At 42.4% G+C, this 26292-nt stretch overlaps 12 protein-coding genes across 12 annotated transcripts; 4 read left to right on the plus strand and 8 right to left on the minus strand.

Annotated features, from left to right (window-relative positions):
* Positions 1-175: 175 nt before the first annotated feature.
* Positions 176-1614, minus strand: BDB00DRAFT_847402 (fumarylacetoacetate hydrolase family protein). The gene is made up of 6 exons (XM_053125225.1): positions 1555-1614; positions 1447-1475; positions 1198-1360; positions 866-1127; positions 569-775; positions 176-460 (listed from the first exon to the last, which is right to left on the minus strand). The coding sequence occupies exons 1-6, from the start codon at positions 1567-1569 to the stop codon at positions 249-251; spliced, it is 888 nt and encodes a 295-aa protein (XP_052974835.1). The 5' UTR covers positions 1570-1614; the 3' UTR covers positions 176-248.
* BDB00DRAFT_847406 (Pex12 amino terminal region-domain-containing protein) lies at positions 1615-3589 on the minus strand. The gene is made up of 6 exons (XM_053125226.1): positions 3386-3589; positions 3236-3313; positions 3094-3174; positions 2942-3018; positions 2581-2859; positions 1615-2464 (listed from the first exon to the last, which is right to left on the minus strand). Exons 1-6 carry the CDS (start codon positions 3519-3521, stop codon positions 1982-1984), a joined length of 1134 nt encoding a protein of 377 aa, XP_052974836.1. The 5' UTR covers positions 3522-3589; the 3' UTR covers positions 1615-1981.
* Positions 3590-5188, plus strand: BDB00DRAFT_847412 (Pex12 amino terminal region-domain-containing protein). The gene is made up of 5 exons (XM_053125227.1): positions 3590-3780; positions 3860-3968; positions 4054-4523; positions 4589-4843; positions 4909-5188. Exons 1-5 carry the CDS (start codon positions 3661-3663, stop codon positions 5128-5130), a joined length of 1176 nt encoding a protein of 391 aa, XP_052974837.1. The 5' UTR covers positions 3590-3660; the 3' UTR covers positions 5131-5188.
* BDB00DRAFT_35226 (tubulin-tyrosine ligase family-domain-containing protein) lies at positions 4837-6623 on the minus strand. Its single transcript, XM_053117045.1, has 3 exons — positions 5427-6623; positions 4934-5362; positions 4837-4859 (listed from the first exon to the last, which is right to left on the minus strand). The coding sequence occupies exons 1-2, from the start codon at positions 6489-6491 to the stop codon at positions 5195-5197; spliced, it is 1233 nt and encodes a 410-aa protein (XP_052974838.1). The 5' UTR covers positions 6492-6623; the 3' UTR covers positions 4837-4859; positions 4934-5194.
* Positions 6624-8009: 1386 nt separating this feature from the next.
* BDB00DRAFT_884795 (uncharacterized protein) lies at positions 8010-10236 on the plus strand (the record flags this gene model as incomplete). The annotated part of the gene is made up of 3 exons (XM_053128358.1): positions 8010-8202; positions 8384-9129; positions 10192-10236. 3 exons carry the CDS (start codon positions 8010-8012, stop codon positions 10234-10236), a joined length of 984 nt encoding a protein of 327 aa, XP_052974839.1.
* Positions 10237-10507: 271 nt separating this feature from the next.
* On the minus strand, positions 10508-12205 carry BDB00DRAFT_35898 (uncharacterized protein). Its single transcript, XM_053117072.1, has 2 exons — positions 12000-12205; positions 10508-11916 (listed from the first exon to the last, which is right to left on the minus strand). Exon 2 carries the CDS (start codon positions 11873-11875, stop codon positions 10592-10594), a length of 1284 nt encoding a protein of 427 aa, XP_052974840.1. The 5' UTR covers positions 11876-11916; positions 12000-12205; the 3' UTR covers positions 10508-10591.
* On the minus strand, positions 11903-12414 carry BDB00DRAFT_877260 (uncharacterized protein; the record flags this gene model as incomplete). Its single annotated transcript, XM_053127590.1, has 2 exons — positions 11903-11916; positions 12000-12414. 2 exons carry the CDS (start codon positions 12412-12414, stop codon positions 11903-11905), a joined length of 429 nt encoding a protein of 142 aa, XP_052974841.1.
* A 38-nt stretch (positions 12415-12452) lies between these two features.
* BDB00DRAFT_877261 (uncharacterized protein) lies at positions 12453-12959 on the minus strand (the record flags this gene model as incomplete). The annotated part of the gene is made up of 2 exons (XM_053127591.1): positions 12453-12792; positions 12955-12959. The coding sequence occupies 2 exons, from the start codon at positions 12957-12959 to the stop codon at positions 12453-12455; spliced, it is 345 nt and encodes a 114-aa protein (XP_052974842.1).
* Positions 12960-13141: 182 nt separating this feature from the next.
* BDB00DRAFT_791744 (uncharacterized protein) lies at positions 13142-15341 on the plus strand (the record flags this gene model as incomplete). The annotated part of the gene is made up of 3 exons (XM_053121055.1): positions 13142-13850; positions 14203-15081; positions 15274-15341. 3 exons carry the CDS (start codon positions 13142-13144, stop codon positions 15339-15341), a joined length of 1656 nt encoding a protein of 551 aa, XP_052974843.1.
* Positions 15342-16630: 1289 nt separating this feature from the next.
* BDB00DRAFT_877263 (uncharacterized protein) lies at positions 16631-18753 on the plus strand (the record flags this gene model as incomplete). Its single annotated transcript, XM_053127592.1, has 2 exons — positions 16631-17363; positions 17441-18753. 2 exons carry the CDS (start codon positions 16631-16633, stop codon positions 18751-18753), a joined length of 2046 nt encoding a protein of 681 aa, XP_052974844.1.
* Positions 18754-19631: 878 nt separating this feature from the next.
* BDB00DRAFT_847425 (uncharacterized protein) lies at positions 19632-22041 on the minus strand. The gene is made up of 2 exons (XM_053125228.1): positions 21216-22041; positions 19632-21135 (listed from the first exon to the last, which is right to left on the minus strand). Exons 1-2 carry the CDS (start codon positions 21655-21657, stop codon positions 19799-19801), a joined length of 1779 nt encoding a protein of 592 aa, XP_052974845.1. The 5' UTR covers positions 21658-22041; the 3' UTR covers positions 19632-19798.
* A 606-nt stretch (positions 22042-22647) lies between these two features.
* On the minus strand, positions 22648-23186 carry BDB00DRAFT_887432 (uncharacterized protein; the record flags this gene model as incomplete). The annotated part of the gene is made up of 2 exons (XM_053128439.1): positions 22648-23018; positions 23060-23186. 2 exons carry the CDS (start codon positions 23184-23186, stop codon positions 22648-22650), a joined length of 498 nt encoding a protein of 165 aa, XP_052974846.1.
* Positions 23187-26292: the final 3106 nt, after the last annotated feature.

A 26292-nucleotide genomic window follows, 5' to 3' on the forward strand; every position in this document is an offset into this window, starting at 1 on the left:
CTTCAGAAGATAAAGAACATGACGTATAATACGAACATCATCTTTGCTCATGAAGGGCCAAAACAACAACTCTTGTTGATGGCAGCAAACACCATACTACACCAACAACAATAGCTTCATTCTGAGCCTCTCCAAAGACCACAGAGAAAGAGAAAGCTCTATTATACATCAGACACTTAAATACACGAAATGATCCTTGCCCTGAATCCAAAAGATATGTGGAAAAAAAAAAGTAGCTTTATTTTTATTTACAGCTTGATTGTGCCCTTTGCGTGCACGACAGGGTTCACAAGACTTCCGATGCCGTCAACAAAGATCTCGCACACGTCTTTATCCTTGAGCCACACCTGGGGCGACAGGATCGAACCGACGCCGTGAGGGGTACCAGTACAAATGATCTCCCCTGGCATCAATGTAGATCCTTGCGACAAGAAGCTGACGATTGATGCCACATCAAAAACTGAATAAAGGAATGGTGTGAGTATTAATAAACAAAGATTTCTTTTGTGACAAAATAATCTTGCTTATATAAAAAAGAAGAAGAGGAGATAAACCCCAAGAGACATACTCATATCACTCGTATTCCAATCCTGTAGCACCTTGCCGTTGATTTTGGTGCCAAGGCGCACGTTGTTGGGATCCGTCATAACTTTGGAAGAGACGATCATCGGACCGATAGGGTTGAATGAATCGAACCCCTTACCAAAACACCACTGGCCTCCGCATAATTGTGTTTGCCACTTGCGTGCAGATACATCGTTGCATGCAGTATAGCCTATAGTACACAGTCGCTTAGCAGCTGTTTTCCCTTCAAATAGCATACAGCATATACTCTATATGCAAATAATAGACAGAAAGAGCTCACCAGCAACATAATTTAGTGCCTCTTCTTTGGACACATCCTTGCAAGGTTTGCCAATCACCACTGCTAACTCGGCTTCATAATCGGTCTGGCCGTCCTGGCATATGGTGGGAATAATGATTGGGTCCAGCGGACCTGCTGTCGTTCTTGGAGGCTTGATGAATACAATAGGGTTTTGTGGTGTCTTTGCTTTGGTGATTTCCGCATGACGGCGGTAATTGAGGCCGATGCCTCTGTAGAAAGGTGGAAGGATAGGAGCGAGCACCTAATGTAGCGTATAAGTTTTTAGTTTGTTTCTTTTCTTTGAGATGATATAGAGAACCACCAAGTTTTACCTTCTTAACAGATAGCACAGTGCTTGTAACTCGATGAGTGCCGAAGACATCCCCTTCGATTAGATAGGCCTTCAACTGGCCACCACTGACATCCGCGACAGTAAGTTGTGATCCACTAAGGATCGGCTGGCCATAACGAACATTGCCGTGCTCGTCCTCAAATCTAAGTCAAGATATAACAGTTGAGCAACTTTTCATTTTCCATCCTATGTATCCAGTAAGCCAGATAACTGTCTTGAAATATGGTACCTGATGAGATGTGTCCACTGAGTACTAATCTATTTTTATACAAACAAATCGTTGGCTTTTTATTTAATACGAAAGCATCTTGTGGAAGAGAACCGCTTCTTAACTTACTGTTGAGCCAGCCATATTTAAAGTCTGTGAAAAAGGAAAAGGAGCAACAGGAAAAGAGATCAAAGATAAATGCACACGTATAAGACGCTATTTATCATCTCACGTTGCACTTCCACCCCACATCCTCCCTTGTACGCCTATCCCATATATGGCATAGTAATCCGGGTGCCACAAACAACGATTATCCGAGTATTTTCCTGGCTCAAAAGTCCCTCCAATTGAGCAGTACAAAAAACAAAGAAAGCAAATTATTATCACTGTTATTATCAAGCTAGAAATTATTCAATGGTATCAGATGTGAAATGTTCACCGAACTACGGCACAGAGGACATTCAGGCTACGATAGACAGACGCAGAAATAGGAGGAAGAAAAAGGTAAACAAAACATGTCAATCACTTTGCATATGTGGCGTGCATATATCCTTAATTATAAAACATCATGTACCTTGTTTTGGCACCATTCGACCACGCATGACCAGCAAAACAGATGGCCGCAAGGTGTGGAGGTTGTCACTTTCCGCGGCTCCAAGCAGAGTGCACATTTGAGCATTTGCATTTCTTCTTCGTCGAGTTCATCTTCTTGATCACCCTGCTGTTGCTCGCCTTCTCCTTGATCATCAGCCTCAAATTTATCCATGAAATCAAAGTCTTCATCATCTGCAAGTTGCTCGTCCTTTATAGCAGTAGCATCATCATCATCATCATCAACAAGTACTTGTTGCTCTTCCTTTTCCGATGCCTCGGTTTCTTTGATTTCTGCCAACGCTGCTTCTTCCTGGATCCGCTTGCGAGCCTCCATGCGCTTCTTCAAAGACATATAGCCTTGGATGGCCAACTGGGCAATGATGAGCACACCCAAGACTTCGTATCCCACACGCTGTTCATGCGGACCCAACTGGCGAGTAAAAATCTAAATGGATACAATTTCGCACAACCCGTCACGGTATATCAGAAATACGCTCCCCAACACCCACAAAAAAAATAGGGCCAAAGAAGGTATTTTCTCGCTTGAAACTATAGACTTACATAGCGAATACCGGTTATCCGTTTTGAAAAATTATAGTAGGCACCGAAAAAGTAAAAAATAGCTAAATGAATGGGTCGCACGTTCTTGGCAAAGAATTCCTGCAATGGTTGTAACCAGACTGTAGCAAAGCGCGAGGCTCGGTCTTTGAGACTCATTGATTCATCGTCGTTATTGTTACGAGTATGCTGTTGTCGACGTCCACGCCGTTTCAACTCTGTTACTGTGCGGGTGTATATGTATGGTAAAAGAGTATGTGCAAATACTAGCGATGCTCGTCGCTAAAATATACAGAAGAAATGATTCATCAATCCAAGTTTACTTTTTACCTTTCTTCACGTGCAAACATAAGCATGTACTTACAATGACACCAGGATATGTTTGTGCATACTGGTTGATCTGGGCCAGATCACAGTACTCTTCCCCCAACGTTTGTGTTCCTTTGGATAATAAACAAATTATGTATGAGTTCCCTGTTGTGCAAATCTTCCCGTTGCCTCGCTATTCAATATTACCAAGCAACGTTGTCAGTCCGTAGTAACAAAAGTCTGACAGGGTATTGATCTCTTTCTGCCATTGGTGTTGTAGTCTCGATCCTGTTTGTCGTTCGTCATTAGCAATCATTTGGCTTGATTCTGTCTATTTGTTTAAGCTTACCGAGGAACTGTTGACAAACACTGGACATTTGCTCCTGCAGTACCGCAAGGTAGTAAACGTCTTTTTGGTTCGAACGAACTATTTGCCCCGCACAAAAGAGAATTGCTTGATTAGCCTCCTTTCTACCGATGCCTCTTAAATCATACGTACTTATATCAGGCTGAGCGCCTGAAGGAAAGTTCATTGCAAGTAGATCGGCATTAGTCTTTGCATTATCGTTTGCGTTGTCCATCGTTATGTTGTGTTTCTCGTAATCGCTATTCTTGCGGAAGTAGCAAATAGGCATACATAATTTCAAATTACCCCGCAAAATATAACCGTTGGGCTATTTTTTTCAGTCAGCTCAAGCTTATTCAGCTTTATTATTTCGGCTTTAACTATTATCTCTACTACTACTACTACTATTACTTTGATATAACATAAACATGGAGTTCATGAGCGCATTGGGCTCACAGGAGGATGCCTATAGGCCCTCTCTGTTTGAGCTTGATGCCCAACAAAAGCTACGCGAACTGCTTCAGCCTGCAGTACAATATGTTCTTGCTGTAAGTAGTTTCTTGCGTTTTTCGAATCGTTTAGGTGGTGGTGATTTAACCCGTTTTCCTAACTGTACTGCACTTGTAGATTTACGCTCAACGATACCCTCGACTGCTAATCCGAGTTGTCAATAACCATGAAGAATTCTACGCCATCCTCATGTTCTTTGTTGAACGGCATTATTTGAAAGAGTGGGGTATGTGTTTTTATGAATAAGTAGAGAAGCTAGCGTTTGAAATAGCAGACACACGATTAAATATATCAAAAAATCAAAATGAAAGGTGCATCCTTTGCCGAAAACTTTTACGGTCTGAAGCGAGTTTCATCAGCCTACTTGAGCAACAACAAATTCGCAGCCGCTGTCAACGGTGGCCAAAACAGCACACCAGCTTTGACACGCAGCGAAATCAGCAAGTCGCTGCTTGTCTTGGTGGGTTTGCCGTACGTCAAATGCAGGCTGGACCTGTTTTATTCGCAAATTTCTGGCGGCCTATCAGCATCGATTCTCGGTGGGAATGAGCAGGAGGAAAGAGAGGCAGAGGAATTGGCAGATCTGGATATTCCAGTAAGGCGAAAGCTGGCGATCCGGCTGACTCAGTTGTTCCGCAAGGTCTATCCCTATATCAACATGCTCTACCATGGATTGAATTTAGCATACAACATTGCATATCTCTTTGGCAAAACCAAATACTATTCACCTTGGTTACATTTGATTGGGCTAGAGATCAAACGGATGAGTATGGCGGATTATGTAAGTTTTCATCAGCTATGTGTTATCTGAACACGAGAAGAGGAAAGTAACTTTAGCGTATATAGCGGACATATTACGATAAATTGGCACAAGCACAACCTAAGGATGGCAGCTCATCGTTCCTGTCGTCGTCGCTCAGTACCATGACGGGCGTATTCAGCAAAGTTATTGAATTCCTCAAGGTGCTTTTACCAATGTCTATCTTCTTTTACAAGTTCCTGGAATGGTGGTATTCGTCTGAATTTGCACGGGGTGGTAATGCAGGCGCCCTTGGTGACGATGAAGCAGAAAACACAATTCCTCCTCCAGAAAAATTAAAGGTAATGAAACAGCATCCTGGTAAGCGATTTTAGGTCGACTCATCTTTATGGTTCCATCTGTCTAGGCCGATCCACGCGGAACACCAATACCTTCCACGCGAAACACTTGCCCACTTTGCTTAACCTCCCCCATCAACAATCCGACTGCCCTTCCATCCGGTTATGTCTTTTGCTACACATGCGCATACCACTATGTTGAGGAACATAATCGTTGTCCTGTTACATGGACCAAGGTCGAAAAGGGAATAGAAGGTTTAACAAAGGTTTATGCAGATGGTAGCTTGTAGGATGCATGATACGTAATACAGAAAGCAAAAAAAAATTACAGTATAAGATGACTTGAATAGTTTACTATCGTTGTAATGAAAGCAACTTTTTGTCAAACACTTTGGTTAACTTGGGGTGTTGTTCGGGTGTCCGGTCACCAAAGAAAGGTTCAATGGCTGTCTGGACGGTGGCATCAAATAGTTCTTGAACAACGTGTTGTAGCTTGGATCCAGTTTGTTTGAAATCCGGGAACTTCAGAAATTGTTAGTCTTTCAATATTAAAGCGACGATAAATAAAGCATAAAAGTGGTCTTACCGCGTTCGTCTCCAAGAAATACACCTTGTGATCAGCATCCACCAAAAAGTCAACGCCAAACAGCTCGAACGAATTCGGGATAGCTTGGAGAGTTGTCATTTCACTTGTGCAGGCGTCAAACACATCGGCCAGAATAGCCTGCATCTGACTAAACATGCCTTCCAAATCCTGATCCTGTATGCCAGATTTGTTGAGTTCCCAGAACAACCGTACGGATTGGTCTTCATCGAAATCAGCTTGGTTGGTCTGTATGCAGGTATTAGAGATATGTGCCAATGGATCCGAGAGTTTCGTCAAATCGTAAGGTCGAAGGGCAAATAAGGCGAGCATGTCGCGGTAGATATAAACTTGGATATTAGAGATCGCCAGAACGTATGCGCGGATATGGAACTTGTGGTTATTGACAAGGAGTGGATTACTGATATAGCGTTGTATCACCCATTCGCGTACTTGAGACAAGTCTTCCTGATCATCATCATCATCATCATCCTCATCATAGCCGCTATCGCTTTGCTCATCGTCGCTCTCTGGTTCTTCAAAGATGGCACATAACTGCTTGAGCGAATCAAACACGTGGATCCCTGCAGCTTTGTTGGCCATGCTCGGCTTGATGATGAAAACGTGCTTTTGCGTCCCGCTTAATTCGTTTTCTTTCAAATCTCTTTCGACTTCAAACACTTCATTTAGGGCCTCGTCGATATAGTCAATGTGATCCAATTCGAATTGCCAGGTCTCTGGGATCGCCTGCTTCAAGATACTCTCTGGATTCTTTGACAGATATTTCGAAACATTGTACGAGAACTGTGCTTTGCGGATCAGGCCCTTGCGTATGCAATATGCATTGGCCATAGTTGTTTCTTCCTTTGCAGCAAGCAACGACCAGTTGATCAGCTCGTACTCCAACCATTGTAATGCGATCGGATTGGGTGCCGAAATCAAATCAGCCTCGCTGTTGTCCTCAGCAATGGCGTCGCAAATGTCGAATTCAAGTTTGCTGCGTTGTAATGCCTTAATCACGGCATTGTGTGTGTAAGGTTCGTCGAGGTGGACCAGCGCTCGGTGCATAGTAGAAGGAAATATTGAAAAATTTTAGGAGAGGTGGGGCTATTACCAGTGGCGGTCGGAAGATGTGTTGGGAGCTCTGCTACTGCTGGCTGGCAGCGGAGTACATCTTGTAATTGCAAGAAGCCCCCAAGTCCCCCTGCATACTCCCAATTTCGTTATCATTGCTTGGCTTTAAACTCAAATATGTTCTGTGCATGCGAGTACTTGTGTATGCTTGTTTGTCACTGAAAACAGTAGCTTCTTTAGCGTTGACATGTCTGTTGCCCTTTTTTTGAAACTGTTCTTAGGGTACAACTCTCTCTGACGCCACTATACACCCTCAGAATCAGAAGCAAGCATTGGCACATACTGCCATTAAATGTCTAAGAAAGGCACAAACAAACACGCACATGTGTACATAGCTTAATTGAACACTTGCTTGTTTCATCAATATTGATGCGCCAACTCGATTGCCGAAACAACAAACAAAAACAGAAAGCCACTTGATGCTACACAACACCTACCAAGGCATTTATGCACGCTTGGCAGCATGTGCCGCTTAGTGCCAAGGGGCACATTGTCGACATAGATTGCTGCTGAGCAAATAGCATTTAAGCTTCGGTGAATGAAGGCAGCGTAAGTCTCGGTCCAAGCGTTTTTTTCTTTCACGGCGGTTTTTCCTGGTTCCGCGGAACACGACGTGGTAGAGAAAGATTAGTTATGATAGGGAAGAGAGAAACAGACAGACGTCCAATGATCAGCTTATTCCCACCTCGGCACGCGACACAAACGTCTACTCGTTTAATATGCGGAAGATTTCTGCGAATAAGTTTTTCCAGACAACAACAAGAAGAATCATGCTCGTATGACAACGACATGGTTCCCCAAAAAGTCGCATGACAGAAAAAGAAAGAGAAACAGCTTCACCGTTTGTCAAATGTATCTCCCACACGACTTTCCATTGTAGTCCTTCTGCAATTATCTTACTGGACACAAGCCTGCTGTTGCTGACGAGATATTATAAATATGTGAGGATTTGCAAAAAGCACGCTAACCGAGGGATTACCACTCCCATATAAGAACGTGCTCGTTTCTATACCCATCGTTTCATTGACAGTATATAGAAGCGGGTGGGATGATGACAGCAGCGGGGGCATCTTCTCATTTGCTTCATGCTTCAAAAGAATAACGCATAAGCAGCCTCACAAACGCACTATTGGCCTTCTCTGCGCTCTCTCTCTCTCTCTCACGGTCCTCAGAAAAGTATTTCCGGGAAATCCTCCAGGGCCTAATTTAGCCAAGTGCTTGACTCACTCTTCTGGCAGGGGATGCTATCATCTGATCTGTGCACACAGCCCTTACACACGCACAAAAACGAGTGCGCTGAGCTTCTTTTTTCGTTTCCTTTTGGTAATTCTCTGAAATATTCTCTTTATCTCTCTTTTTATTTTCCTTGCTCGCTTATTCGCTCGTTGAAAACAGAAATATAGCATCCCTGCACTATATTCATTCTTGTGCCATTCTACCTCTGCAAATACCATGGACCGTATCCGATCAGCCATCAAAACCAAGATACACGTTGAAAGCGATCAGTTGATGATGTATGGTACGCCTTCAGAATCCGCTGGCTGTGTGCTCCGTGGCGTGCTTGATGTTTGTGTGCAGGAACCAGCTAAGGTCAAAGCGATTTCGCTGCGGTTTACTGGAAAGATGACAATTACTTGGACCGAACGTAAGTGATCATACAGTAGTACTGTAGAGAAGATTATCAGAGTTCCACGACTCTTTACCTCTCCTGATCCGTCAACCTCGTAAAGATGCTTTTATAGCTGTAAGCCATGGCCACGAACGACTGTATCAAGACGAGCGGCTACTGATAAACCACACCTGGAACTTCTTGCCAAAAACATCAGCCCATCACCAACTGGATCCCGGATGCTACAGCTACGAGTTCGAACTACCACTACCAGGCAACTTGCCAGAGTCCACACACATCACCTCGTTTTACCTTGTGCAGTATCGGCTCAAGGCCACAGTTCAACGGACCAGACTTCTACCCAACAACACTGCGTCCCAGCTCATCCACTTGTCGCGACAAATGTTGCCTCTGACGCCTGAATTTCTTGAGCCTGTCATCGTAGCAAACCAATGGACCAACAAACTTGACTATGAGATCAGCATACCGTCCAAAACATTCTGCCATGGCGATGACATTCCCATCAGTATTCGAGTGACGCCACTGGTGAGTGATTTGCGGATCAGACACTTGTCATGCACGTTTAAAGAGTACTTGATATGCCGCGCAACAAGTGGCTGGTTTGGAGGCCATTCGCGGGCCCAAGGGCGTATCATTCGCTTTACGCGTGACGACTACTTTGGATCAAGCAACAGCAGTACCGATGACAGCTTTATCGTATGGTCCAAAGTTATTACCGTGCCAGTGCCGCGGACAAATCACCAGATCCAGTGCGACGTCCAGAACGATACCGTGCGAGTCCGTCACAAGCTTAAATTTGTCGTGTCGATAGAGAATCCAGATGGCCATGTGTCTGAGCTGCGGGCAGCGTTGCCTGTCATTATTTGTCCAACCACAACCACAACAGGACTGCCTACTTATGAAGAAGCATGGCAGACGTTGCCTTATGATCCTGCTTTGATGGTGTCGTTGTTGCATCACAGATCAGCTGCTGCTACTGCGAATAGTAATAGGGGTGACATTGGTGACAGTGGTGATGTTGGTGCTACAACAGCATTTGGGCGGCGGACAGCGTCGTCTACGACGAGCAGTAGTAATAATAACAACAGAAGAAATCGTCAACGAAGAAGTTGGTCATTCTTTGGTGGATTTGAACGAACTTCTGAAGACGAGCCTACGAGTAGTCCGGATGAGGATGATGGTAATAATCGTGATAGCAATGATCATGCTGTTGGTGGTACCTCGCTGGTACAACGACGACATGATGTTATTATGCATGCTGCTTCTACTTCATCGTCGGCTCGGCCTTGTAGTGCTGCTAATCTATTCCCCATTCCAGACGAGGGCGAATCAACTTACCCTTTCTCTTCCTCATCTGTTGTAAATAGTCATCTACCCACTTACGATGAGCTTCTATGTATGTCACGATAAAATATAGTACCATCATACCCTCCCCCAGCTTTTTATTCAAGTAGTATATTTCTCTACCCGAAGATTTAGGTGTAAGGATCACTCCATCACTTCTTCTACTTCATCGTTTGTAAAATATAATCTATGCCTCTTCTTTTATCGATATAATTTCTATTGATTGTATAAGCAACATGTGTAGTATTTGTTCTTTATGTACATAAGAAAACCTATTTGATGTAAAAACGTACTAAATGGCACCTGCATTATTATACGCTGTTAGATAGTCGCAGATTTCTTGATCGTTCATTATGGGCTGTGCAAGATTGGAAATAGGCTAACCGCTTTTGTTGTGAATGTCGTGGGACTTGTGCTAGTCTAATTCTGGCAATTAATGCATTCTCTTTTTACTGCCGATCCGCAGTGGCTAGTATAATGCATGACTCTTACATGCGAGCCTAATTTTTTCCCTGGGTCTGCATATACACCAGCACTACGCTATGACTTCATCAAAGTAAAATTTTATCCTTAACTGACAACTGACAAGGGAATCGTAAGTAATGCCGCTTCAATAATCGAAGATCATCGATATTACATACTATGACTCTTTTTTCTCAGAACCAAAGCATAATCAGCAAAGTTTTACACTCGCAAGTGCTCTGATCCGCCACATAAGCTTTTCAAAATGTAGAAGCAAGATTAAGCTAAGCACTTCTTGCTCGTCGCTTCAATAATATCTTCCCGGATGGAAAACCAATGATTGAATCTAGAACGTAATGTAACTTGACGACATAAAAAAAGTTGCTGACCAGTTTTTTGGCGAACGAATATCTCAAGACCGTGAGCAAGTCGTTTAAGTGCACCTCACAAATGTGATATGATGCATGATACGAGACACATATGCAAACCTCATTGACTACAGTAAGTGCTTTACCGCCTCTATTAAAACTATCTGATATGATTATACAAAGCACTCCTGCTACAGAGAAAAAAGTACAAACAGTATTTTTTATTACTATTATTCAGTTTGGACAATTCGAATTCTTCGTTTCGCATATATGATGGCTGCTTGACTAGTACTACTACAATCTATAAATGTCAGATTACATAGCACTGGAGCCTTATCCACCATATCGTTTAAGCCTTGGTCAGTAACTTCGTGTAGTTCTTCCATGTGGATTCGCTTTAGTCCCTTTAGACTGCCTAGGGCAATGATATGTTCGTCGGTTATAGCGCCCATCCCAATAAGTTTGATACTTTCTACACCATCACGTAAGCTCATAAAAAATGCAAGGATGCCATGAGTAGAAAGGCCATCTAAATATCCTAGTGTGATATTTTTCAGTGAGTCAATCTTGGCCAGTGCCGTAAGAGTGGCGTCAGTTAAGGATTCGCAATCTAGAAATGAGACTTCTCGGAATGCTCTTGTCGTAGCAGGTGAGGGTGAGAGCGCAGCGTATACGTTAAACAAATTGACCAAGTTCATATAATCAGCTGGCGGAGCATAGCAATCTGATAACTTCAATACTTCCACCGGTTGTTGTAATGCTGATAGTGTTTGAGCCAAAGGAAGCAGGCTGCCTGGAGATTGTACGGCCAAGTGTGATAGCTTTGTGCTAGCAGAGATTGCTTGTATAAGTACTGGTTGCAAAGTGTCTCGGTCGGCAGATTCGTACACCAGTCTTTCAAGATTCTCCAAATTCAAATTCAAGTAGGTTTGGGCCAGTGCATTCCAGGAATCATTCCGAAGTTCTTTCACGTGGACGGTTTCAAGTGTCGCTGCATTTCGCCGTAGCACCCGTAGTACATTTTCACCTTCCTCTTTTTCGTTCACGTTTTCTGTATAAAACGCACGCAAGCCAGAGGCAATCGGCTGTGCTGCCTTTGAGCTTTTTACCAAAGCAGCAGGCAGCGAATGTTTGCAATTGTAGCCGAATATTTGTAAGTTAGAACAGTATGTGCTGTTGTCAACGACGTCTAATACATCTGGGGCACAACCATCCAGGATTATACGATGTAGCTTTTTGCAACGTTGTAGCAGAGGTGTAATAGCTGATGCAGATACTGATCTCGGTCTGACTGTGATTTGTATATCCAGAAGTGCCTGATGCTGCTCTGTGTACGATAAGTCACCGATAGCGTCATCAAAGGAGGATAGGCTTTTATATTGCAGATCTGTCACGTTCGTGCATACGTATAAGAGATCCCCGATCGTAACGATGACGGGTATTTGTTGACACGTTGTGAAATCAAGTCGAATTCGTGTCAAAGTGTTGTTTATATTGGACAAAGCAAGCGCCATGGGGTAAGCTAGTCTTTGATTGATGATTCATGTTGCGGTTGCTATATATAAGAGTAAGTATGATGTCTAAGTTTAGAAAATGTCGCTTCAAAAGACCCTATATTTGCCATTGCAAACCACAAACCTGTAAGGTGGAGTGACCGTATATTCGAAAAATGGCCTTTCCCCATGTGGAGAAAATATTGGTCTAAGACTTCATTTTCTTCGGTGTTAATAGTCAGGTCTTCAACGTGAGCGGCGATGCACTGCAGGGTGTTGATCATCTGGTCGTCATCGATGTCATCGTCACTCGATACCTTCCACGCATTTGCGCAGCACGATGTCTTTTTGCACCACGCGTTTGAAACTTGGAGGCAGACCGATTTAAACTCTTTGGGCAGCAGCATAAGAATCTCTTCGACGATCTCTACCGGAAGCTGACGGACGATGTCGATGCGTTTTTCATGTTGTCTTCGCGCAGCATCTTTACCGTTGTTGAGTTGGGCGTAACTTGGATCGTCTCGCGCCACGTTTTGTAGACCCGTTTCATAGGCTTTCATGGCATACAACTGTTTCCCTTGTTGCGTGTATAAGTCACTCAATCGATTATATCCTGTTGCAAAGGTAGGGGCCAGTGATCAATTTTTTGAGAGTCTTGAATTGCCTCGTCAAATCGTCCCTTCTTGGCCAGGGGATAGGCGCGATGATCGAGTGCAGTGATCAACTGAAGTGTTTGAATCTGGTCAATCGTAGTAGAGGCAAAGTCAATGGCGAGATTGTAATCATGTTCTTCAATTGCGCGTTTGACTTTGCTGAATGACGCCATGGCAGGATTGACGTCGAAGGTGTATGTCGAACAGGTGGTTGAATCGCAGGTGACCATGGTCAGTAGGAGGGGTACGCGATGGATAATGGGAAGAACCACCGGAGCTGGCTTCCTGATAATGAAGTTTATGATTGCTTGTGCGAGGTGAAAATATCGGCTAATCACCGCTCTGTGTCTCCGTCATACAAATGGAATTGTAGATGTTCTCTGCTGAATCTAATGAGGCAACTTGGTGATACATACCCCAAGTGCTGCGCCTCGCTTCAGCCTCTACTCCATCATTTAAAAAGACAGTGTCGTTGCAAACCAGCTTTTGACCTTGTCAGAGTCTCTCTCATCTTTCACGGGGTAATGTGTACAACAGCGCGTTTATGCGTGCAACAGTACCGAAACTCACGATTATATTTCCTTAGATAAAAAAAAAGATGCAGGAATCAACGACTCCGTTGCTACCATCTCATATGACAATTGATTTGAGTGGAAATCCGCTTATTGAACTTCAAGACGCTCTCAGCCGTCACAATTATGGCGCCATGGTCCAACTCGCATCAGAAGCCATAGACGATATACGACGACTGCAACTAGTAGCAATTCTTGATCATCGCGCTTACGCTCTTGGTATGAATAGCAAATTCCATGCTGCTATCAGCGACGCCGAGACCATGATTACCTTCGGACCCACCATGGCGACTGGCTACCTTCGACTTGGTGATCTCTTGGTTATGCAAGGCAAATTATCACGAGCAGCTGAAATTTATGAAGAAGCTCTGAACAGGGTGCCCAAGAGCGATCCAGCATATGCTCGATTGATGAAACACAAGATAGCGACAACCAAGAAAAATGAGCATCGTTTCGACTTTGTCGCTGCACTTCCACTTGAAATACACGATGATATCATCACGTACTTACCAGAGCGGGAAAGGTCAATGCTTCTGGATGTCTCCACTACATGGCGTAAACGGATAACATGTTGTCCACAGGCATGGGCAAAAATAACTAACAATGGCAACGATGGTGTTGCGGATGCTATGGTTACACGTGTATTACCCTATGTTGCCGAGCATATAAGAGATTTGACAATCGATACTGCCGATGAAGAAGTATGGTTAAGATATCTAAACCACATTGCAAACGGTGACTTTAAGAACATAACAACACTGAAAATAATAGGTTAGTATATCTCTTAAGATTATAGGAAGTAAACTCTAGTGATTAAAATACGAATTATCATGCTCACTTTTATTAAATGGATCAGGATCAGATGTAGCCACGTTCACCGATACGTGTTTGCAGATGATGTCATGGACTACTGGATTATGGCATATGCGAAATACTTTAACAAAACTGGACATTACCATCAAACATCACGAAGTTGCATTACGATTTTCAGATATACTATTCTACTGTCCGCACCTAAAGACGTTGGTGACGGAAATGCCGAACTCGCTTGCATCAATGCTTGGTGATCTGGAGTATCTAGGCGAGCCACATTTTTCACTGATTGACATGACAATAACAACAGAATCAACTTCGGGTGACGCACTTAAAGCACTCGTAAAGTGGTGCCCAGATCTGCGCCGGCTGTCGTTGTACAATTGTACTCCCAGTGTATTGGATATCGTCTATGAATGCTGCGCAAACCTTGAACTATTCGGATATGATTCAGATTTTGCCATTCCTGAACTAGACGAGCTACATCGCGACAAATATCCCAATGGACCGGGTCTACGCGGTATTTACACACCAAATGGTGAGACTGGCGTACCTGCTGACAAATTTATGCGACTGCTACGAAAAAATGCAAAAACACTAGAACGAATATACGCAAACATATCGACAAGTGAGCAGGAACAAAGCAACACCCATCTCCAAACACGTTACCGTCCGAATTCTGGCGAGCTGCTCAAGTTTGAGCGGTTAGAGGAGTTCATGTATCGGATAGATACCGATAAGGTGTTCGAACCGCTGTTTTTAAAGTCAATCGAAGAGTCATGCAACTGCAACGAGAAGACACTTGCCCTGTTTCATACAGTGAATTCCTCCCGTCTATCCTCAGTGGTCGATACGTTACTGCTAATACCCCCGGTTGAAGCACTGAATTTCTCATGGATATCAAGTGATGATGAAGATGAAGACAACAGACGCCTGATACAGTTGCTCAAGACTTATGCTGCGCTCCCGGAAGCCAACCAAAAGCTTACGAAAGTCCGCCTCCACAACAACGCTTTACTCACAGATGAAGTATTGGTCGCACTTGCAGAGCTCAAGACTATCGAAGACATCGAAATTTACGGAGATTCCAAGATCACAAGCCAAGGCTTAATACTTTTTCTAACAAGAGCAAGCGAACACGCTCGGATAATCAAGGTCGGACTCAGCGAAGTGGACGCAGTTGATGACGGTATTCTCCAGCTTCTAAGCTACTTGAAATGTTTGGAGTCACTCTATATAGAGAATCTGCTGTCAATTACAGACGAAGGAATCCGAAGTATGACGGATAGTACAGAGAGCCTGCAGAAAATTACGTTGAAGAATTGTGTAGCACTTTCGGAAAACACTCTATCTTACATTAGCAGCAAAATTAAATATGTAGATATACTTAGAGAAGAAGAGGAAGAAGAAATCGATGATGACTTTAGCGGTTTCCATCCTTTTGATTAACCAACTAATCTACACCAAAATAAAGCTGAAAAAGCCAACAATATCGATTCTTGAAGCCTCTTACTCTTATGCTGCGCAGTTAGGAGAACATTGCTTGTATACTCATATTTGGGCTTGGAATTTGCCAGAATTACGTAACGTTTTGAGATGATTATGTTAGCCTGTTTATTTGAGCGTATGGTCCTTTTAATACTTATATTTAGAAAAGGTCTTCATGTTTTGAAATATGGTTTTAATTAAGAGCTCTGTGTATCATGATGCTGGTTGCAAGTACTACTTTAGATAATGAAACTGTAAATGGCAGTCGTGTTTTTCTTAAGATACTATTTCAGTTGTCAGATCATCTCCATACTGTAGTAGCAGCTTACAGAACCCCTTAAAACAAACAGTTACAGTACCAGAGCCATACCAATAAGGTTAAGCTGCGGCGAACAATTGTTGTATCATATAGGAAGCGGTTTAGCGTAGGCTAACGTGATAAAAACTAATCATTGATCAAATACATAGGCTCTTTCCACTGTATACATCTACGTAATTGAACCTGGTCCTGTCTGGTGCAGCCACCTAATATGGCTGCGATCCTTTTCTGCATGTCACACTACTGTAGTGCACCAATTTCTACTTGTGCCTGGATGCATGGTGGCGGAGGATGGCAGATGAAGACAAGATAGCGAGGATGATGGAGGTATCTCTTAATTAGGCAGTCGGTTGTTATGATATCTCCATAGTAGCAATAATCATGAAGGCTGTTCTCAATAGTGCCCATGCTATGTAATTTACGAACAATAAATAAGAGATCATCTTATTGCTAGACATGGATTATAATCCAAACTAATTGATTTATTTGATAATTAAGCTTCCATTCAAATTGTACATGCTACGAGATGCCTAGAAACCTAAATAAGAAGTGAGAATACTCCTGAACTTGGGCTGTGGATACAGAAATGGTAATACAATTACTGCGCCCGGACCAGCGACGCGCAGCACAAGCCTGTCTGCAGTAGTAATTCAAAGAACCTTTAAGTAAGCTACCTACGCTCGAATTCCATTCTTTGCCTCGATATCTGTGCCTTCAAGGTAACGTGTTTCAAATTTTTCTTTCCTAAAGGGATATGGAAGAAGACCGCTTGCAATAACATCAACATGTGTAACAACAGCGGAGGTTGGCTTTGTTATCGTGTTATGCAGACTGGTGGCACACTTTATTGTATCTCACTCGTTACTTTGCTTTTCCCTTTTTCCTTTTTCTCTTTTTTTTTTCCCAAGCTGTTTTTTACTCAAGGTGATAAATGAAATCTGCTCAGTTGCCGATTTCCATTCTCGATCCAACTCCAGCACAAACTACTTTCACAAATGTCAAAACCGCCCTCAGCAAACGTAATTATAAAGACACAGTCAGTCTTGCTTCAATTGCGGTAGTTGATATCCAGCGATTACAACTCATGACTATACTCGACCATCGTGCCTACGCTCTCGGAATGCAGGGTAGCTTTGACGCAGCAGTCAAGGACGCTGAGGAAATGATTGTTTATGGACCTGAAATGGCGGCAGGATACCTTCGGCTTGGTTATATATTGGATCTGCAAGGCAAGCAGTCAAGGGCTGCTAAAGTGTATCAAGAAGCCCTCGAAAAGGTGTCAAAAGAGGACTCAGCATATGCACAACTGCTGACCGGAAAGAAAGTGGCCATGGAGAAAGCCGAGCGAAGGGTCGATTTCCTTGCTACACTTCCATTAGAGTTGGGCGACGACATTATCATGCAGATGCCGGACAAGACAATGGCCATTTGCTTGGATGTCTCCACCACCTGGCGAAAGAGAGTATCAGGCTGCCACTTGGCGTGGGTGAATGTCTCTAATGACGACGACACAGCACATGCAATTATTGCGCGCGCTTTACCATATATTGCCGAGCACATAAAGGACCTAGTTATCACAACTACGGACCCGTCGGTGTGGCTGAGATACCTGTATTATATGGAAAGGGGTCACTTTAGAACGATCGAGGCATTGGAAGTTACCAGTAAGTAACAGACCTGGAGATGGTATGAAAAAAAAAATAATGCAAGAGAACTCCAACTCAATTTGGTAATAAACTAGATGCAGCGACCAAGCTTATCAACACTAATATGATCATGGCACTGACCAGCGCGTTATGGCAGATGCGAAATACACTTACCAGATTGGAATTCTGCTTCCACTCGTACCTGATACCTATTACCCTTACGGATGTGCTATTCTATTGTACTCACCTCGAGTCTCTGGTATTCAATGCATGGGATTCTCTTGAATTGATTCTGGGCGACTTAGAGCTTCTCGGCGGGCCGCATAAAAGACTCGTCGATTTGGAGATGACAATATCCCTAACAACAAGTGCAGCAGTCGAGCCATTACTGAAACGGCTCCCTAAACTACGGCGACTGTCTTTAAACGAGAGCATGCCGGATGTGCTGGATGTGGTGTACAGGACATGTCCAAATCTCGAAATATTTGGTTACAACCCCAGCTTTGGCATTCCTGATTTGGATGATTTGGAGGGGGACAGCAATGGGCCTGGATTACGCGCCATTTATACCGCTAACGGGGGATACGGAACACCTACAGCAAAGTTTTTACCATTCTTAAGGCGAGACATGAAAACGCTGCAGACAGTTTATGCAAACTTGTCGCTTACAGAAGACCAGGTGAAAAACGACGAGCCGTACGAAGATCCCTATCCAGCGTATCGTGACTTGAACTTTGAACGACTGACGAGCTTGACGTTCTGGCCAGATAAATTTGGCATTATCCAAACCCTGATTTTACGAGCTGTTTCATCGTGCACAACGCTCAATCATATTGCTGCCGTAGCAACACCCAATGTACCCGCACTGGTCGATACCCTTATTACGCTGCCACCACTAGAAGAGATGGAACTATCGCACATTACTGCGGATGATGGTGGTCCCAGTCTCGTACGCTTATTCCAGCTGTATGCCTCGTTGTCAGAATCCAAGCAAAAGTTCCGGACTTTTTGGTTTCGGTATTGCAATTCTATTACGGATGATGTCCTTGACGCCATTGCCGGGATCAAATCGCTCAAGGAAGTGACGTTAACGGGTCTTGTCAAGGTGTCAGCGAGAGGTTTAAAGAGCTTTTTGAAAAGACTCAGCAAGATTGGTGTGACAGAGGTCAAACTGGTTCAAATGGCTGTAGTGGATAACAGTGTGATCGAATTACTCGGCGATATGGAAGGACTCGAGACAGTGATTCTGGAGAGTCTGTCAGAAATCACAGACGAGGGCATCAAGGGAATGGTAGATGGAGCAAAGGGGCTGCGCAGTTTGACGCTAGATAAATGTAAAACAATATCCAAAGATACTGTATCATATGTACAAAGAAGAGTCGGTCATGTTGAAATTATCGAACAATAATAATAATATCAGAAATTCCAGCCTCGCGTTTTTTTCATGTACAGTATTGATGATACTGCAGTAGGCCCTCGCTTTTTCCAAGACTCAGGCTGTTTTCAAGTCTTCGTTATTTTTCCTTTTCTAGCCTAGCCTTTATGATTGAGCTTCGTTTAGGATAGGTAATGACTATTTCTTTAAGGGCCCTATATACGCTTCTTTTCAGAAGGGGTTTCGGGTATGTGTACATTTTCATACATTCTATTGCGTCTAATGAATTTTAAACCCGGTGTGCTTTGAAAAGAGTTGAACTGCTCTCGGCAATGTCTATCTCTGTGAACAAAATCTACTTTGACAGAAATTTTGGTCAGCGCAATAGATAATCGAAGAATCCGGATTCCTTGGATCCACCATTGGTAGGTAAGATTTGGATCATGAGTCCCCTTAACAAAAAAAAATACAAGCATTAATATAACAGCATGTTGTACTATGGTAAAGAATATCAAACCATTATTAGACTAACAAGCAAATAAAGAAACATGTACTAGTATCAAATTCGAATGGTGGATTATATGAGAAAGCCTGCTAAATATATTTCTGAAGGTTTATTTAGAAGGTTACTATTACCACTCGGCCTTCAAAGGCATTCAAAGCAGCCGTATCTTCAAGATTGCTCAGAAATGACATCCTTGAAAATAACAGGGTCCACTGTGTATATTCGCTATATATCTACTGTACTCAGTACATTAACACGGCTTAGCATGCGCATATAGTGGCTGGCGCTCTAGGAGTGGGTCTAGATTACCCCCAAAACAGTATGAAGTAGAGAGCGAGGAGGATGTGTTTCCCAGTTTAATATGAGCTATCAATTTAGAATATATGACTTATTTTTCAAAAAAAGAGTCAATTTTATTGTTTCTTAGAGAAGAAGGCAGAAGGTGGATTTTATCGACGGAGGGATTCATTGAAAGTGAAAAAGGTAAATTGAGAGGTGGATATATACATGGAAAAAGCAATCGAAAAAATATAGAGGGCGGGCAGCTATTGTGGGCGGTCTAATATATGCGGCTTACACCAAAATCACCGGTTGTTTCACTTGAGCTCGTTCGAATACAACTGTTTTCACTTTGCGTCGCGCGTACCTTACGGATTGATACTGTACATGGAGACAGTTTTTGATGGTCAGGCTAGACAATCGGTCTTTGTTAGCGTTAATCATATCGGTAATGCCACGATCTGTCACCATCAACAGGTTCTCCAAATGGATACTTGTCAAACTGCTAATCTTGCCTAGCGAAACAAGAGTCTGGTCCCCGACGACATCAAGTTTCATTAAGCGAATATTGGTCACCTTGTTGGATCTACGCAAGGTTTTGTAAAAACGTCCGAGTCCATCTGCCGTGATGCCTCGCACATCACCCAAAGTGATAGATTTAAGCGATGTGATATTTGCCAGCGAGTCCAGTATACTGTCCGTCACATTGAAGCACATACGTAAGTCGATTGTATACAGCGGGCAACCATTGGGTGACGTGCATAAAGTAGCATAATGTTCAAATAACCGGTTCAAGATGGTGACATCGACGGGCATGTGTGCTTGAAGTTGAAAATGTGCGAGCGCTGGTAATCTAATCATGGTGTCCACCAACCCGTTGTAGTCCACTACATCACTCATGCACAAGTGCGTCAAGTAGCGCGAGTTTTGAATGGCTCGTAGGAAGATGGGCTGAAGCCCGGATGTTTCCCGCAAGGTGAGAGACTTGAGCTTGCCGAATCGAAGACCAGCATAATGTGCACTCAGTATAGCGACATCCCGCGTCCCATCCAGATGAAGATATAACATCTCAGCCGTTTTCATACACTTGCGGATATGAGGCAGGATGCTTCTGGCAGGCACAGATGCGAAGTTGCTCGTGTAAAGTTTATTCAGGCCCGGATGATTTGGTTGTCTAAGACGAGAGTCCAGCGCAGCTACGTGATGTTGATAATTGTATGCAAATATTTTGAGGCACATCAAGTGTTTTCGGACCGGACGGAGTACACATGGAGCACAACCAAGCATAATAAGACGCCGTATTTGCGGGCAATGTATAAGGAACGGCTGGATCATACTTTGAGTGATATCGTCAAGCCGCAGCTCCAGATCAACAAGAGCGGTGTGTTGTTTTCCTTGCAGCATCGTCACATTACCACCAGCGCGTTGTAACGGTCCTTTTGCTTTGAATACAAGCTTCGTCAGTTTTGAGAAAATGGAAAGAACATCAGCCAATGTTGTGATTGGAACCGAGCTGCCCTCCAAACCGAGCAAATCGAGGTCGAGTTCTGTCACTGTGGAGCCGATATGATAGAACGCTATGGACATGATGGTTGTCATTGACTGCGATGATATCAGTTGTGTCGTAGCATCTATATGTACATGAAGATGGGAGAAATGATCAGTAATTTTCAAACGTAGCCCAACAGCCCAAGCCATCCATTTTCATTACCTGTCATTCTAAGCGTCCTGAGCCTGGTAAAAAGACCACTTTGAATATTGTCAAGGTATCGGTAGCAGATGAGTGAGTTAGAGGTATTTATGACCAAGCTTTCAACATGATGTGCAATATGCGCCAGCGCACTTGTAATGTGGTTGCTGCCTGCGTCATCGTCAGTGGTCAACACTGACCACGCCGCTGCACATTCAATCAACCTTTTCCGCCACGCAGCCGAAACAGCCAAGCAAGCCGATTTTGTCACTTGGGGTAGATCCTCAAATATAGCATGCACCAGTTCGACGGGTAGCAAGCTGATGTAATCGACACGCGTATTGTGCTTCTCGATGGCACTCTTTTTGGCGTTCACTATACGGGCATATTCTATCGTATTCGGCGTAGCACAGCTAAGCGCCTTGTCGTACGCGTTGACAGCCAGGAGTTGCTTGCCTTGCATTTCGTACAGATCAGCCAAGCGTAAATAGCCCACAGATTCTTTGGGCTTTTGTTAAATCATTATGTCGGTGTCTTGTATCGCTCGTCTGAATTGCCCCTTCATGCCTAAAGCATAGGCTCGTTGGTCGAGAAGGTTCACCAACTGAGATCCCAAAATAAGATCAATACCAGTTGTCGTTTCAGCGACAATCCGGTCAAAGTCTCGTCCAGTATTGGCTCGTCCACCAGCGCTATTCGGGCCAAGGGCGGGAATGCCATTCAACCCGGATGCCGGTGGTTTCATAATCGATTTGTGTGTTCGGAGCGAAAGATAATAATTTTTTTGGACTAAACTCACAGCAATAACAAAACAAAGTGCAATTACGAAATTAACACCAGCACTTTGACTGTGTACTTGCCTTAGCAAAGGACCTGTCTGCCACGTGGTTTATATATGCAGTAAATCGCTGAATATATGGTATACACTACTGTTACAGAGTACTAGTATGAATGTTTCTAGTATTAGTATAAGATGAAAAAAAACTGCTTCGAGAGCTCATAGTTATAACCCTTCCCCAAATATTGTTCTCTGCCAACGCCTTTTCACGGCTAAAGAGACATAGGGATATGGTCTTCTTTTAAATCCAAATTTAGTATATAAATATAGGCTGTGGCACACTTGGAAGCGGCCGGTAACATTCGAGTTCCTCGTTCCTCCTCGGACAGTTGAGCGATGACCTTCGCTGCGCTCGTTCATCTTGGAATAAAAACCATGCCCTTTCCCAGCTTGCAAAAATGCCCGGTGAAGGGATTACCTTTTCTGCTGTGTACATTGATTGAATTTTTATTTCATGCTTGTGACGTAAGGACTATGGAGAAATCTGCGATCTGGAACATGGGATATTGATAGTATGGGAAAGATTAATAATAGAAGTGATAGGATATGTTATGTGGGTGAATGGATCGTTACAATACACAAATGGAGAGACGGGCGAGAAAGAGGGAGTATGCACTAATCCATGGTCAGCGCAAAGGATCGTTTCTTGGGCGACAGTTTCACTTGGCGACCTTTCACGTAGGCGGTAGACAGGGTCTCACAGCGAAAATCGTCCAGATTTGATCTCAATGGTGCACAATCATTCTTGTGGATGGAGGAGATGAAAGCCAGATTGTGTAAATGTCCCACGAGATTCAAGAGGTCTGATTTCTTTGTGGGTATCTGGACGTGAGCCAATTCGGTGAAGGTGTACAGCTGAGGATGTGTGAGAGACATGACAAAGAAGGTGATCGTCTTTCCAATCGCCTGAAATGCAAGTGACTGCCGCAGATGGAAGATGTCCAGGGCATCTTTGGTGAAAATGGCCGTGTGATAGAAGTCATTGACTATCAGTGTTGGGGACACATTGACGGTCGGCTTATTTCACCATACAGGTTTGTATAGTTGTATTTGTAGCCTGGTGCGTAAATATCCACTTTGTAATCCGGACGGTTGTTGCTGCCAGGTCTTTCATTAGGCACAATATTTGAGCAATGAGCGATTGCCGTTGGCATTTTACATAACAAGAGACCATGCACAAATGGATGAATATAACTGGCTATCAGATGCGCTTCCGAGAGTGTTTTCACCTCACAATCGTACAAATTGGATATCAATGCAACAACAGCATTAATCGCGGCCCTTTCGTTTGTTTCGGCGTTATGAGCGCAGTTAAGTAGGTCAATTTTTGCTTTTTCTTCGTCAATTTGGTCATCCGTATATCCTTGAATGATGGCCGCGACCTGGCAAAGAATTTCTGGGTTGAAAGTGCGACGACTGTAGGAACTGACGATACAAGTATGTATGGAACGCAGAAGGTCGGGTGGAAAGATGTCTACAGGGGAGTACATCCATTATAGGTCTCATATAAATTTCAAACTCAATTACTTATTAAAACTTTTTAAGAAAAAATTGAATTTTCTATCTAAAAATAAAAATAGTTGAAAACAGATGATTGAAAACTTTATAGAAAATATTTTTAAAATACGAAATGTTTATAGAAAGTTACCAATATTAAAGAAAGCTTTTGATAATGAAGTTGATGGAATAAATTATTTACTAGATAATAAATATATTAAAAAAGAGATATTTGTGACAAATGTAAAAATAATAATATTAAATTTAATTATAAACGAAAATTATATATTTGTAATTATTATAAATGTAGAAAAACATATTCATTATTTAAAGATACAATATTTTCAAAAATGAAACTACCAATTCATTACTAATTACATATTTTATATGAATTTTTTAAAAAAAAACACCAATAACTAATATTTCTAAAAGTTTAAGTATTGATCATAAAACAGCTATAAAATATCATAAAATTTTAAGAAAAAATATTGATAATAATATAAAGATTGATAAAATTGGAGGTAGAAATTCAATAGTAGAAATAGATGAAACGAAGATTGCCAAAAGAAAATATCATAAAGGCCATAAAGTTGAAGGAGCATAGGTACAGGATTTTTCACCTCCTAGCAGACATTTGAACTTTTATTTAGGCAGAAGGGATTTAATTTTAGGCAGAGTGGACATGAATGTTAATCTGAGTGGACATGAATAAAAGTTAATCTGGACATGAATAATAATTGATCTGGACATGAATGAAAATCAAGCTGGACATGAATGAAAATCAAGCTAGACATGAATGAAAATCGATCTGGACATGAATGAAAATCAAGCTGGACATGAATGAAAATCAAGCTAGACATGAATGAAAATCGATCTGGACATGAATATAAAACGATCTGGACATGAATATTAATTGACCTGGACATGAATATAAATCGATCTGGACATGAGTAAAATCAATGTGGACAAAATAAAAATCAATCTGTACATGAATGAAAATCGTTCTAGACAAGAATAATAATCAATCTAAACATGAATAATAGACAACCTGAACATAATAACAGTCAACCTAGACATTGTTTTAGTCAACTAAGACATAATAAAAGTTGAAGTAGATAATATATTAAGTGTAGCAGAGCAGAATATTTGAGTACTTAAGATTTTCAATTCAAGTCAAGACATAATAGAAGTTAAGCAGTGCAAAGCCAATGTCACAATATAGTAGTATGGCTGTTTCACTTGTGACAAGAAGCTTGTAGGCTAATGTACAGGAAATGGCAAGGGTGCATCAGAGACTCACTACTGTACGCATAAGCCTATTTTGCTGCTATGGGAACAGGGCCTGAGCGTTTCCCCTCCATTCATTTTACCTGGGTTGAGTTTGAAACAAACTGGAGGCTGGTGGCTGAGGTAGGTGGAAAGTGTGGGGTTTGTTAGCAGCAGCATAGAGGAAAAAAACAATAACTAAAGATCCTTTTTTTTTCTCATTACCATTTGCCACGGCAAATCAACAGCTTCGACGCACACTTGTAAATGGCTCCTACTCTCTTCACGATGAATAAAAACAAAGAAAACAAAACGGCACAATCCACGGATTTATTGAAAAACGAAATGAAGGTAACTGTTTTCTTAAAAAAAGCATGTGCTCAAGATTGATAAGGAGTAGACCGCCGTTACTGCTTAAAAAAACGCTGGGTAAGTGAACGAGGGAAGGAAAAGGTTACTGGTTGTGCTTGAGGTATAGCTTTAGTGGAGATATTATCATCCAGAATTACTGCTTCTTTCTCATTTTCTCTGTATATACTTGATGCACCATCTTGCACCATTTTAACGTCAGACTTGCGTGCGTAATACAACATCGTCCTCTACCTGCACAAACGATTCGTACTCACAACAAGAACGACGCAACAATCTTCTTCTCCATTACTCATACACAATCATATACAACATGGCGCTGATCCGCCATTGACTTGCAAAACATACAGCCTGACGCGATTACTTTGCATATAACAATGTTAACATCGCCGGTCTTTATGGATGAATGAGCTGTAGATAGCAAGAAGGATAACTGACGGGTTTCTTTCCGTTTGTGTTGATGTGGATTGGATGAAAATAAAGTATGATGGCCGATATATAAGAAAGACAAAAAAGAAGGTTCTATAAGAGTTATACAAGTGCGAAGGATGTTGTTTCGTGGTGAAGGATGGTTATTGTAATTATTGATATTGCGTGGCAGAGCGTCTGGTGCCATGCACAGTCTCGCGTTTGTGAACCTATTTGTAGCCACACAATTCCGAGATGCGATCCTTGAAGAACTGCCATCGAGCAGCAGGAACGCACACGATTTCATTCAGAATGAGTGCAAGAACTCCACGTACAGTCGAGTGAGAGAGAGCGTAGCGAATGACGTCAAGGGTACTAACTTGTCGGTTGTTCATAGTTGTTGTTATTAACATTATTAACAATAAATAAAGTTGCTGTTGTAATAGCAAAAAACTTCCTCCTTCATAACAACAAACGCGTTTTCTTCTTTGTCCCTGCCATATTATCATCACCGCTCAGAGCTATATTTATAGTTTTTACAGAAGCACTTGTAATAACATGCAATACCATCTCACACCCGTTTATGCAGACAACTGAAACATAATGACTACATAATGTATGATCTTTTGCTTTTATTTTTTTATCCCAGCTGTAACATCTACAGTAACAATAATAAAACCCTACATTCCACCCGTCAGCATATCTAACTACCTTATCCAT

This window comes from Zychaea mexicana, assembly GCF_025766255.1.
Source record: "Zychaea mexicana strain RSA 1403 chromosome Unknown BDB00scaffold_105, whole genome shotgun sequence".
In the NCBI taxonomy this organism is placed as follows: Eukaryota; Fungi; Mucoromycota; class Mucoromycetes; order Mucorales; family Lichtheimiaceae; genus Zychaea; species Zychaea mexicana.